This window comes from Suillus subalutaceus (genome assembly GCF_016647625.1).
Source record: "Suillus subalutaceus strain FC151 chromosome Unknown DFJ58scaffold_88, whole genome shotgun sequence".
NCBI classification, from domain to species: domain Eukaryota; kingdom Fungi; phylum Basidiomycota; class Agaricomycetes; order Boletales; family Suillaceae; genus Suillus; species Suillus subalutaceus.
Window position 1 is genome coordinate 198,305 of NW_024540337.1, and position 14,354 is coordinate 212,658.

The 14,354-nt window shown below is 46.3% G+C and overlaps 2 protein-coding genes across 2 annotated transcripts; one reads left to right on the forward strand and one right to left on the reverse strand.

Moving 5' to 3' along the window:
• Positions 1-2,803: 2,803 nt before the first annotated feature.
• On the reverse strand, positions 2,804-4,084 carry DFJ58DRAFT_843407 (uncharacterized protein; the record flags this gene model as incomplete). The annotated part of the gene is made up of 5 exons (XM_041392969.1): positions 2,804-2,818; positions 2,844-3,142; positions 3,197-3,718; positions 3,769-3,913; positions 3,977-4,084. The coding sequence occupies 5 exons, from the start codon at positions 4,082-4,084 to the stop codon at positions 2,804-2,806; spliced, it is 1,089 nt and encodes a 362-aa protein (XP_041241581.1).
• Positions 4,085-6,301: 2,217 nt separating this feature from the next.
• DFJ58DRAFT_843408 (uncharacterized protein) lies at positions 6,302-10,119 on the forward strand (the record flags this gene model as incomplete). Its single annotated transcript, XM_041392970.1, has 20 exons — positions 6,302-6,356; positions 6,411-6,600; positions 6,654-6,754; positions 6,786-6,982; positions 7,029-7,105; positions 7,156-7,363; positions 7,415-7,486; positions 7,549-7,572; positions 7,640-7,901; positions 8,174-8,331; positions 8,382-8,481; positions 8,533-8,649; positions 8,703-8,764; positions 8,844-9,167; positions 9,214-9,310; positions 9,372-9,439; positions 9,495-9,650; positions 9,702-9,778; positions 9,840-9,932; positions 9,987-10,119. The coding sequence occupies 20 exons, from the start codon at positions 6,302-6,304 to the stop codon at positions 10,117-10,119; spliced, it is 2,571 nt and encodes an 856-aa protein (XP_041241582.1).
• Between the last annotated feature and the right edge of the window lie 4,235 nt (positions 10,120-14,354).

The following is a 14,354-nucleotide window of genomic DNA, read 5'->3' on the forward strand; positions in this document are numbered from 1 at the left end:
AGTTTTGGTCAATGCGTATCACTTTGCCAGCATGAGGATGCCACTCTGTCACCCTATCATCTTCCTCATCTGGCAGGGAGTGTGCATGCCTGGATGGCCCAGGGACTCCTGGCTGTTCCAGTGGATCATCTATGTCCATAAAGCCCTGGTCAGCATCCATCCATTGGCCTGATATTTACAGTAAGCCCTCCCTCTTCCAATATAAAAATAATGGAGGCGCTACTCACCCTGAGCATTTAGTGGTATTAGTTGAAAAAGCTCATCATCTACTTCATCCACCATTGTGTTTGATAGATCCTCCATTGAATCTTGGTTGGTACTCCCATCTTCTGTATCCAACTCACGACATTTTCCTGCCTTGTACCACTTGCAGCTGGTGGCATTTCGAAGGTGAGCATTAAGGCCTTTAGGAGTACTAAAAGATCGTGTACAACCAGATGCTGGACATCTATAAGGCATTGAGGCCTCAGCCAACATACGCATGTGGGATACCATGTATTTTTGAAATAGAACAGGGGGATTGACGTTGGTGGGACTTCTTCAGTTTTGATAACCTTTAAGCTGTTGTCCAATACAAATGAGTTATATTTAGGTCGTACTTATTTCTGGCCCAAAGCTACGCCAAAGCATCATTGGAAATACAAATGTTCTAAACAAACTGCGTGATGCTTACAGACAACAAGGAAAACGTGATGCAAACAGACAACAGGCAATCAGGTAAAAAAGAGCAGGAAACAATGGGATAAGGCATATATGAATCAAATAAAGATAAAAGAAAGCGTCCAATACTCTCTACACAGTAGCCCCAATGACAATCACTAAGCGCAAAAGGAAGTCAACATGCAAAATCAGCCCGCCACTCGCTGCCACTGACACGGGCGGGTGCAACAAGCCTAACTCGATCGCGAGTCCGCATTCCTGAGCCCTTCAAAACTTTTGATGAGCTTGCTGGACCAAGCGCTCGCTCTTCATCAGGGGGGCAGGGCATGCGCGCAAATAAATTGGATGCAATGTTGGCATTTGCGTGCCCGATCTGGTGATGCATAATATTCATACGCATTGCAGGTAAGCGACATGAACTGGTGGTAACTCCTGGGGCGCCTGTCGCATTACGCCACTCTTCCGTCATGGGCACAGGCTTGCAGAGATCAGGATGATCTGTAGATAGAGAGTCGAGTGCACGCTGGATGATACGGATCATGCCTGCATGTGTGACTGCCTTCTCATAAAAGAGAAGATCCCGCATCTCTCTCAACATCGTTTTGATAGCCTCACAGGACCACTCTCTACCCAGCCGCCCTTCCAGAAGTCGGAAACCATCATGATTGCAGAAGAAGCGCTCCTTCCTTGCCGCCTCACGCCAGATTGCAACTTCCTCTGTCGCATTTTCTAGCCAGATCCCAAGGTAATGATCGGATTCTTCTGGGGCGTCTCTGCCTGGAAGTGGCTTCAAGACGTATGGTTCGTTGAACATGAAGGCAAGGCTGAGAATGACGTAGTAGTAACCTTCCAGGTCGTGTGCCACAACACGTGGAACAGGCGCTGCACCTGGTTTGTGAGCAAACATGGAATCCACAGCCATCCATGCTCGTGTACCCTGTCAATAATGTACCATTAGGAAGAGATAATGATAGTGGTTGATGCACTAACCGTCAGCTCATAAAGACCCCCACCGTTCTCATCACCATTAGCGAAATTCTGCAGGTCCTCTTCCACATTGGAAGCACCCCATGCCGACACCTTGATTTGAACGAACCCTTTGTCCTCTACCTGTACCTTCGCCACTTCAGGAAGTGCGCGTTTCTTTGAAGTGCTGGGTTCTGGATTTGCGATGCTACTGATCCCCCGCTTTCGCTGAACTTGAGCGACAGCCCCTGCGGGAAGCACACTGGAACCAGCATCAACTTGCTGACCTGCAGAACAAGTTTTAGCAGCTTTGCGTTTCCGAGGCTTGCGAGTTGTGGGCAAAGGGTGTGCAGGGGCGACTGGAATGGCCGGAGTGCTCTGTGTAAGCAGAGGTAGGGGAGACGGGATGGGAGAAGTGGGTGAGGTGTGAAGGACAGCAGCGTCTTGAGGAGGTACGGATGACGGGGTGAGAGAACTGGGTGTGGTGTGAGGGAGAGCAGTGTCTTGAGAAATCGGAGGCAAGGAAGGGCGTGTGTTGTCTTCAAAGATCTTGGGTGGGAGCGGTCCTCGCGAGGAAATGTCTTGAGGGGCCCAGGAAGCAAATGCGTGGTCGAATAGCAAGCCACGTCTGATATTGCTATTGTTTATGTGACCCCAGTCAGACTTGTCGGGATGGACAAGTCCCAAGTTCCACAGCGAGGTATCTGCTTGCATGAACGATAGAGGGAATAGCTCATCACTCTCAGAGCCATTGTCTGAGATGCGGTATGGTGAATAGGCTTGACCATGTGCTGTGCGATACATTCAGTAGCAGCTGAGACCAGTTATTGTTGATACTCACCCCGGATACAGTCCATGACACCCGTCAAAGCTTCATAGACGCATGAAAATTCATAGATTGGTGCACATAGAGGGTATAAGAAGTGTCGAGTAAGAATACGCTCCTGGTAAACTTCCCGATCCATGCGTTCAAGTCCCTGATCATGCTCGGCATCATGAGCTTTAAGACTGGATGTCAGGCTGTGACGAGCCAATGCGAGTGTTGGAACATTCCAGGAAAGCCGATTGTGCACGGTGCTCTGCCACGGTAGAGCCTGGGCTTCCTTGTATTTCAAGGCAAGTGCCGGCGGGACAAATGCAGGGGGGACAAGCACAAGTCCCTCAAAGAGAGATCGAGTTACGCCCTGAACACCTTTCAATCGTAGATAGTTCAGGACCATGCCTTCTGTATGAGGCGTTGCGAGATCCAACCAAGTATCTTTGACAACAATCGACTCCATGTCAGCCATGCCCTTCAACCATTTCTGCAAGGCCTCGCCGTTCGGCCCGTTTCTCAATGCTTGATTGATCTGATCTTTGGGTAATGTGACCCGACGGACAACAGTGCCACGGCCATTGAGGTTGTTGCTGATGAATAATACCATATCGATCGGTACCTTCCCAAAGTGTTTGGTTTGGATGAAACGAATGTCGCTGTTAGGGTCGTGGACGATTGTGGGGTCGAATCCCAGTAGACCTGTACCAACAGTTGTCATGTTTGGAAAACACATAGATTTATGATTGTACACACCGCGATGGGCCAAAGATAAGTACAATACCAGCCTGAAGTATTCCTCACTATCTTCATGTATCCCTAATACGTCAAGACAAACAGATCCACCACGATCAAAAAATACGAAGGTAAACTGGGCACCAAGGAATTGCAAGACCGGGGCAAAAGTACGGGAATCCTGACTGGCGTACATTGTATTTGCCCGTTTCGCCACCTCATCATACCATAGCGGATTTTTGATGTCAACGCCACTCTTCTTCATCTCGCCAATGGTAGTGAGGTTACGCCAATCTTCAGGTAAGTCCGAATCAACGAGGATGATGTCGGGTTTGCGATCTTCAGCCGAGCCTGGAAGGACCTTCTGACAATACTCGGCGGACCACTTTCGATGGATATGAGACGGTCCGAGTAAGGTTAGCACCTCTTCTACCAATCGATTCAAAAAAATTGGCCATAAGATCTTCGGTACTTGGCCCTTTACTGCGTGTGGCGTGGTGGGGTTGTGTAAGATCTGGCAGGCTATCGCTGGCGTCCAATGATCTATGTATCCGCGTAAGCTGACATGATGTATAATGGAATAGGGAACTCACTGTTCTGGTCGAGGAACCCTTTCACACGAAATATCTTCAGAATCTCCTTCACACAGCGGGGTCGGGTAGGGTCCTCCGGCCAAACAAGATTCTGAAAGAGTACTTCGTCGCGTCCCAGCTCCTGGATAATCCTGCGAGTGACGTCCTTCGCATCGCTTGCGGCATCTCAAAGGAGCCCTTGTAAGCTTCCTCACTGTCCTTATCTGACCCTTGGCTGAAGGTCGGCCTTGAGTTTGCGGGCCTGCGCTACCACTTGGTTTTGGTACTCGTCGTTGTCGGTCTTGGCTATGATGCCTCGCGATTGGACCTTATCCATCAAAAATTAGCCACAATCAATGGTATGACTCTCCTTGCTCACCGATTTATATGACCTTTGTTTCAGGTGGAAAAGGGCACAAATGAAGACATTGTATGTCGCAGAAAGTGTTTGAATGGCAGGATGAGGACACAAGCAGAGTTGGTTGTCAAGATGTAGAATGCACAGTGGCGGGGCGCAGGGACAGGGATTTACCGAAAGGTTTATCGATGGGATGACAAACAAACATGAGTACTATTGCAAGGGATACCCGCGATAGAAGCAGATACTTACGATTATTATTTTTTCAGAACTTGAATTCAAACACCAGTGGCATTGGTGAGTAAGGAGCATTGCGACCGTCGCTCGATATCGAAGTCTTGTCATGACGCGACACATGGGTGAAGCCCATAAGGCGGAAGAACATGATTGGTGGAAAGCGCATGCCGGGCCCCTCCAATCACGGTCCGAACCCTAAATTATGGTCATTCTTTTCGACAGTTGTTCACATGCACGCACTTCATATGATGTGTTATCAAAAGGTGGAAAAACATGCAATGAATTTTGATTTAAATGACAATGCATTATCTTAGTTTTTTTCAATAATGAAGTATAAAGTCACCTTGAGTCATTGGTAAACCGCCAGACAGGATAGGACAACTTGTGAAGTGATGAGAATGCGATGACAACGGAGGTGATGGCATAAGCTTGATGATTTGTAATATCTGTGCAAAGTAAAGTTTTGGCGCTTAGCGCTTACGCACAATTCAATTCAATGGAATTGTCTGGATCCAGCACAGGGCCCGTGCCCAGTTCGCACCCTTACTTATTCTGCTAACACCTCTTATGTTTATTGGAAGACAGCGCCGATGATCTTATGCAGATGTTGGAAAACAACATGCCTCTGACCCCCGCATTGCATGCCCTCCATGAATACAGGTTTTCTCCTGGGTTATGGTCAAGGGGCCTTAGCAGATAACGGTGTCGTATATCAGATCAATTTGACACCCTTTAATTTGACACCCGCGTCACATTTAGCGATAACGCAAGATTATCCTTTGAATCCTTCCCTTCCAACACCCAGCCCTACTGCAATGCTCACCCCGATGCATCCATCCCTTTCAACACCCAGCCCTACTGCAACGCTCACCCCGATGCATCCACCCTTCTCCCAGGGAATTGATCCGCGCTGCTTCCTTCCCACTCCAGCGTCCACCCCCACTTCTCTGCACTCTCATTCTGTCGCATCTGAAACGTCAGTTGCAGCAGACAGCGGAATGACCCGAGAGAAACTCCCTGTAACATCTACAAGCTCGTCGGAGGCCACGCTGGTAACGCTGAGGTCGATAATGAATTCATACTATCCCCCCAAAAAACTTCGTCTCACCACCGACATCCATCAAAGTACTCTTGCTGCAGGAGGGGAGCCCCCCTGGGCCTGGGTTTTGACCCCATCTACCACGTGTTGCTAATGCTAATCCGACGATTGTAACCGCGGTGCACGTCGGTTACGATATCGTAGAGCTCGAGCTCTAGCTATGAAGGATGTTTTTGCGCCCCGGAGAGGAAGAAGAGGAATGGGAGGCAGATGGAGAGGAAAGTGGGGGCGGATCAGTAGATGGGGGCGGAGGAAGTGGGGGAAGTGCATGAGCATGATGCTGGTGACTCAGAGCAAGCCGTCAGTGGTCCTCAAACTCACAGACGAGGTGCATGCGTCGACGTCCCTTAGACGATCCTAGGATTTCTTGCAGCGATCAGGCTACCGCAATCATGCTGAGCTCGCAGCCGCACATTGTCCTCTCTTCTATTCACGATCCACTTCGATGGCTGCAAGATATTGGGAATTTTGTGCAAGTCCCATCTGTGGACGATGAATCTTTGTTATCACTGGTGGTGAGGTGTAGAGGAATGATGGGCAAGGACATTCGTATCAATTTCATGATCATGATTAATTTCATGACGCTTGTTTGTTAAGTGTCAGAGGTGGCGCCATCTAGAATCTTCACTTAGCTCGATTAAATGACACATTTTGAAAGCATCCGCCTCAAGACAGGCTTACAAACTGAAAGGGATTTATGAGAATGAAGTCAAAGACGCCCTTCAAAGACAAAGGTCACTTATCGCACTTTTTGGAGTGGCATGCTACTGGTAGCAAGTTCATTGCCATCGCATGTGGTGGCTCCATATATGCTTTAGTACTCATCGCAGGCCTTGGTCTTAGAGGTGTCCATCGCATCCATGGTTGGAACCACGCACTTACATCTAGCAGACATGCTACGATCACCTCCAAGGGGTAAGCGGACCTTTTGTCTTGGGCGATCAGACTACTAACCATGTATGGTAATAGATTCTCCTCAAAGAAAGCTGATTCTTGAACGCATGGTACCCACCATCGCACGCATGCAACTCTCCCATCCCTTCAGTATGACCTCAATGTTCTCCTCTCGCGCTTTGATCGAGAGATTCTCCATCTCAAGGATAATCGACTGCACGGACTTCTCAGCATCTGATCGGTTTTTTGATGCCATTATCCAAAAGTGCGTATGGCATATTCATATGCGATCTAATTGACTAACACAGTCAAATTTAGCGCATTCACACCACTCCGTAGAAGTGGACATGTTTGGCGCGCGTGCATTGCGCCTGTGCCAACTGATCTTCAAAGGCTGCCTTTACACACTGTCAATCACAGTGAGCTCTATGGTGTAGGTCGTCCTTATAGTCCCACCATTATCCGACATCGAGGAGGACGAGATCGCGCATGTTGTCATTGACACAGCGTTTGATCCATCATCAGCTAAGAACAAGTGCTTCAAGCCTCCTCGTGACAAGGTCCTGAACACTAGCTGGAGTGCGGCGGAGAGGTTACGAGCAGAGGCGGGTGAAAGGGTGAAAAGCCTGGAAGACTTACGCAACAAGGTGGGTGTGCAAGTTCCGATGCCAATCGTACTTATCTTGTCAACAGCTCAAAACTTTCTATCGCAATGGCGTCAAGAAATTACCTGGTGCATACTTACTAATCTCAATGCAGATCATGCCAAAGTACGTATCTGGCTCTCCCACACTGCTCTTGCACCTGAAACTCTGGTCAGTCACCACCTAGATCTTCGAAACAAGGATGGGTCGTTGATGGCGTTTGTATCTACTGCACTTCCCACCCACATACGCGCTTCTCTGGAAGTCAATTTACTGGCTGCACTCGGAAATGCAGACTTGCTTGGAGATATGGATACGCGCTTGCCTGGAGGTAGACCTTTCCAGGCTATGCACCTCTCTTGGTACAATCGCCATTGTACATCGGTAAGCTAGCGCACATGGACTATCAGTATTTTGTTGTTAATATAATACTAGGGCCTTAACGCTCCAACAGACGTTCAACCTTGGCTGCTAGAGAAGGAAGGAATGCGCACAAACCATGGTCAAGTTATTCCCTACAATCCCAGGACTTACAACAGCACAGACTCGTATACGGAACAATCTCAAAGGTGTACGGGGAGTTATTTGAGTGGGTAAGACCAGTTGGTAAGTTCGGTGAAATCTGCGTAGCATCCAAGCGCTAAATTGTTTCAATGGTAGATGGAGAATTACCTACAAGAAGAGTTCGAAATGCTGATGGAGGTCGCCTCAGTTTTGCCTGGCAACGCTCTTCCCCCCGTTGTTCCTTTCATTTCTCTAGTGATCAACATCAATGTTCGCACCAAAGCTCATAGAGACAGCGGTGATCGTCATCTATGTTTGGTGATACCTATTGGACACTTTGAGGGGGGGGCCTTGTGCTTGTTGGAGAATGGGCTAGTTCTGGAGTTGCGCAATGGTGACATAGCTATCTTCAGATCTAGTGAGGTAACCCATTTCAACCTAGACTACAGGGGGGGAGGGCGTCCTTGGTTTTCCAGACTGACAAGGAGTTTGCATCATGGATTAGGAATCAAAATGGATGGGTAGACAACAATACTATGCATTCTTTTGTATAACTTACACTAGAATTGCAATGCACCAGATTCTGTAGACCTTTTGTTACGTTACATGCATGGTCTCATATAAGCAGGTTACATTTTTACACGAACCACTTTTCTCACTACTACCCTATCATCACTATGCGAGTGAAAGGCAAAGGCAAAAGACCGCCTTCCCCTACTTCCTCAGCTCCTCCTGCTAGTAATAAAGGCAAGACAAAAGCAAGCAAAGTTATAACTGATGACCAGTATGACGAATTCCTGAAGTTTCAAGCTCAAAAAAGAAGGAAGCTGAACTCAATCATCGCAAAGGTTAGTGATGCTTTTCACTAATGTAATGATATTCAAATGCTAACTAATAGAGCATTGAATTAGGTTTGAGGAAGAATGTTGACGCCATGCTAGATGAAGAAGAGAGTAATACTGAGCATGAGATTACGGAGCATAACAAGAGGAAAAAAGGTGCGTAATCAACAAGATTTTGTGTGTATGATAACATCACCCATGATATAGTGAGCAAGAAGGCAAAACCTATGGACACAGATGAAGAAGTAGAAGACGATGCCAATCCTGATGATATTTTGCCTCACTTGGACCCTAAGAAAAAGAATACGCCCATAGCCAGTGAAGGTAAGTTATCATTGACATATCAGCTAGTATATTTGAACAATCATGTGTTTTAGATTCAGATCATTCGCGTCACCCAGAGGCAGATTCAGCAATAGACAGACGTAGCTGGAGAGCAGTCTGTGGTTAAGAAGAGAGGCAATGGTGTACGTCTGCTATACTTAATTGACTTCATAGCTAACTAATATTACATCTAGCTAATAGAAGTCAAGGATGAGTCGCAAGATGAAATGGCTGTCAGGCGTCGCAGAAGGGGGGCCAATAAAGGTGAAGTCAGACCACCTACTACCCTTGCATCTTTAAAAAAAGATGGATGCGGACCTTTGGTGGATCTTGCTCATCAACTGCTGAGAGTAAAAATTGCCCTGGAGAACGCCTTTCCTGGTCCTTCTGTAGATGTCCAGGACGCCTTTGCCTGGAACTGTATCAAGGAGGCTGGTAAAGAATCAGGCTCCCCAATGAAGGTTATGTTTGATCGCATTAGTGAAGATGATACACTCAAAGGCAGGGCATTGGCATATGTAAGTTCACTAATTTTTTATGAATACTTACTGACGCTGTTCTTAGGTATGGTCAGGTGCATCTCAGTTAAGGGGGGAGTTGGCTAGGAAGGCTAGAGAGAATGTGATTTTCATGTTGCAGCATTTACGTCCCAAGGAAATAGGTGATGTCTTTTCAGGTTATATATTTTTAAATCTAATCTCAACATTGTCTTCCTTCCTCAGCCGACATAGCTAATTGGGTTATATCTACAAGAAAGGAGCCGTTCCTTAGTGGTGAGATGGACATTAAAGTACGCCATCTACTTCTTACCTTTGTATATGTATACTGACTAGACGTGTATTCAGGCCAAGACCTTCAACAAGAACCTTCCTTTCCGCACACACCTCATCAAGCAACTTCTCATGGGCCAATTTTTTCAGGGCGCTGGTGCTGAAGGATTGCTTTACAAGGAAGAATTTCAAAAGCTTCCTGATAATCTTATTGCGCTTTTGGCAGCTTCAGTAAGTTTTATTATTCAATAATATTTCATACTAACCTTAACGCATCTTCAGATAGAGTGTGCATACAAAGGCATGCTCACAGGTACACCAGTTGTAGTAGAGTTCAAGGAACCAGTGTTTCAACCAAGGTGCATATATATTTTACTTTTTTGGATATTTTTTGGTTATATTACTGAACGTCATACATAGACATCAGTACTACTTGTCTAAACTCACTGAGTATAGCCTTAAGACTCCAGGCTATATGAAGAAATTGAGAGATGATCTGTGGACTGATATTGGGTACGTGTTTTGCGGTTTTAAAATCATATGATCTTGTTACTAACACTATGATAGAGAGGCTTGTCGTTTCCAGCTTAGAGAAGAGGGAGGCGACAGTGATGAATCTGATGTTGATTTTGATGCAATGGAGGAGTATGCTAGGCCAATGTCTGGTGTAGCAAATGTTGATGATGCTGTCGTCAACTGATATACTAGATTTTGTAAAATAAATATTTGACAAATGTATCATCTGGATGACGCAATGAATTGATTGAGATATGGAGCTATATAGAAATGTCATAGGTCTGTATAACATCATATATCAAGAGGATACAGAAGATATAAGGGTCAATGTAGCCTGGTATAGATGGTTATAGTCATACAAATGATCCTATTATGATGAATATAATTTTTTAGACAGACTATATGGTGCTATACCCCACTATAACGTGCTCTACAGGCCTATATAATTGGGGACTTAGCTATGGGGCTATAGGTCCCATATGGTCTATGGGGGGCTATAGGGCACTATACTGGGCTATATAGAGTTAGCATATTTTCCTGATGCGGAGAACCAGAATATGAGATATCCGAAATCCTAGACTTGAAGCTAGACCATTGTAGACGTCAATGCCAACTCTTATACCTCATCCCATGGTCCGGATATGAAGGAACGGACGAAGAGACTTCATGGTTACTAGCCACGGAACTCGGAAACGCGTCCAATCTAGTCTCGGCTTTCCACACCGCATATCCAGACAAACCCGGTCCTATTGCTATACAATGAATACAAAACGGATATACAAGTACATTAGTAGCAGAGAAAGCGGATCCAGAAATCCTTAGCCATCCATCTCCATGTCCCCAGCGGATCCGGATTCATCAGCGTCCTTCTCAGTGACCTTGGATTGGGCTGCCTCGGTGATCCGAATTCCATTCCGGATCCCCTCAAGAAGGATGTTCTGGAACTCCCTCTGCTGCTCCAAAATGCCTCCAAGTTAGTATTCATCCTCTCCATAGCAGCCCTACTCCCTTCCGCCGCTCCGATGCTCTGCTGGAGTAATCCGTTGGTCTGGACCAGCTCCGCTACAATGTTGTTAGCAGCAGCAACCCAGGCCTGATCATCATACTCCACTTCCACCTCATCCGCTACTGCCATCTTCATATCCGGATCCGGAGTCGGACTCTGCTGGCGCTTCTTACCCTTGCCTCTCGGAGATGGGTTCTCAGCAGCGCGTTGCCTCTTCTTAGACTTGGAATCCTTGACAAGTCCAGGCCTTCCAGGGCAGGTAACCTTATCCTTCTGGCACAGATTGCAAGCCTTGATCTATCCGAATGTTAAGAGTCACGGATCCGAAAAATCAAGGACGACTCACCAAGGAATTGCTATCGGCATCGGACCATAGACAGATCCGATTCTTCTTAGCGCAACGAGTACAAGACCCATCCTTATCCACTGAAATAGCGCGAGTCTACGAATCCGATAAGGAATGGATCCGATAAGCCACGGATCCGATGGTACAAATCATAACTCACCATTTCCGCTACAATAGCCCTGCGCCTAGTCCTCCTCCACTTCCCTTCGGATCTCGGCCTGTTCAATCTTCCTAATCCCATCCAAGTGTTTCCGTTCTGCCTCCTCCTCTTGTTGCTTCTGCTTTTCAGCCTCTTCCTCCTTCCGAACCTCATCCTCAGCAGCAGCCAGCGCGGCCTGTACATCCGCCAGAGTCTGCCTAGCGGTCTTCTTAGAGCCGGATCCGTTATCAGCCATGTTTGAGTTAAGCTAGTGGTAGGGAAAAAGTGGGGAAAGGAAGGAACACCTGCAATGCTTTGGCATCCATATATCTGTCGAAAATCTGAACTCAGCAACTTCTCCCATCAACTTCTCTTTTGTCTCGCACTCATACCATCCGTTCCAGATCGCTGATTCTCATGCCTCTAGGGATCGGCCCTAAGGGGGGGATACTGTCATATACCATATTCCCGGGTACAGATCCGAAGATCCGGATCTCAGATCCGATCCAGATCCGATGGACATATCCGTCGTCTGGTCCACAGATCCAATCTAATCCTTGTTTCATGTCCTGTTCATATAACTCTAACTATCGTTCATCTCCTTTCGGCATTCCTGTACACCGGTATACCGGTTATCCTTTACTTCCGTTATGCTTACTGATCCGCTACACTTACTGATCCGCTTTAGCTTAGACTTCATTCCCGGTTATGATACGTTATCCGTCCGACTTACCAATATGCTGTACACATACTTTGCTTATACTTCGTACATAGCCTCGCATCCTTGCTTATTGATCATTCCGTTAGTTATCCGTAGTATATAAACCCTTGTACATGCGCTGTAGCAGATCAGTTCGAATATCATCTTAGATTGCACTCATTCTGTCTGGACTCCAAGTCCCTCCGTTATCCATCCGGACTTGAGTACAATACTCTTGTCTACTCCGAGACTTAGGATTGATTCCTATAGTCTATATATCCGTCTCTGTCTCGGACAGTCCTCGCCTGCTAGTTTCTAGTTCGGATCCGATCCGGATTAGCCGTTACTATATACGTTCAATATCCGGAAGCCATAACGGATCCGTTACGAGACTTATCTGTCTCAATATACGCGATACTCTAGTACTCTGAAATAAGGGGCAAGACTCGGGAAAGGGGCACAGTGCACGAGCTGAGGCCGAAGCCCTTCGGATCCGATACTACTTGAGTTCGGTCTTAACATTATGCCACCATGAATATTCTGGAATGTTCTTTTGCACCTGCTAGAACATTCTGCTCCAGTTTTGGAATATTCTTCTCACATTCTGAAGTCATTACATCACCTTTTTACTTACATAATATTCCCACACAAAATGTATATAAGGAGAGCCCATTCTCCCCCCAAAAAAATAGATCTCCCACTTGTTGCATTCAAGAACCTCCCACTTGAGCAAATTGACTCTCACCTAAGAAGCTTCAGTCTGAACAAATTGCTGCTTACAAAGCCCATTTCCTTTGTAAGAACTGTCCAGACAAGTGCAGGGAAAGTGTTTCCCTTGAGATTACGTAAGTTTCTCGCGATAGAAACCCAGTTTTGTGAGACCAGTGTTCTCACCACGTAGTGTTTACTGACCAACACGAGCTTTGGTCACCATTGTTATTTGTGAGACCAGCGTTCTCACCAGGTATTTGTATACTGACCAACACGAGCTTTGGTCATTGTTGTTATTTGTCATTGTTTTCTATTTGTCATTTGTTGTTATTTGTGAGACCAGCGTTCTCACCAGGTATTTGTATATTGACCAACACGAGCTTTGGTCCACGTAGTCACATTTGAGACCAGCTTCTCAACAGTTAACCGTATATTCAGGAAACCAGTTCAAGTGTCTAGATGGTATATCCTAGACAATCCCATAGTTTCAATCAGAGATAATAAAGCTCTGGCTAATTAATCTAACTGATTGGTTTAGCAAGCCTCCCAAAACTCACACGTTATCTACCACGAAAGAAGAAAAGTCGTAGACCATGTTAATGAGGAATGGCAAGAAGTCTTATCCAGTGTAATTGTGGTGTCATTACATTCTTACACGTATTTATATAAGACCCTCGGTTATTAAGACACCAGCACGTGCGATGATATTGTTATCCGACGTGATTCTTTTAAACTCCCCACCGTGCAGCTGTGCTAGAAAAGAGTGCCGAATGGCTGTCCAAGGTGAGCAGGCAATCTCAACGCTCGCGCCACAGCCATCAGCCAGCTCCGTGTCTACAGGAGGCAATGTATTATCCAATGTCGGAGACCCCGGCTTAGACCAATCTTCCATGGTCTGTGTATCGTTTGCAAAGTCAGGCAGTTTGAGATTATAACGATTCATGGATGGATGTCTGCCAAGTAGGCCTTGCTGGCCAGAATTGAGTCAGCTTGCTTTGGTTTGTTGTGCACAGTCTCCATCTCAGTTGCCACCAAAATGGCTGACAGAATCTTAGTGTAACTTGTAGCATTATCATGTATGCCTCCAAGTGTTTGATTGTTTAAAATAAAAAGGAGGTTGAGAAAACTACTACCTGCATCTTCCCAGCTGAAATTTGTCATTGTTTCTGCAGGACAGAGCAAGGTGAAAGTTGGCAACACCAAACCCTAGTGCGGAATCACAAATCAAAACTTGTGTGTCGGAAATGCCCGGACAAGGACCCCGTAAGAACATAATGAGAGATTTGCAGCGCTTGATTATAACATTGAGTCTGCGTTGTCACTGGTCAGTGTTTGTCCATGCTGCTGCACACTGTTTCAGATGATTTAAAAGCTCAAATACCTGTTCTATGTCGACGTGGGCACTCTGTCAAGCATATCTGCCATCTACTTGGAGTAAAAAAGACTATTGTATACAAAGTGTACAGCTCTTTCCTGCAACTTGGAGTATCCACAAGCCAGCAAGAATACGGGCCGCG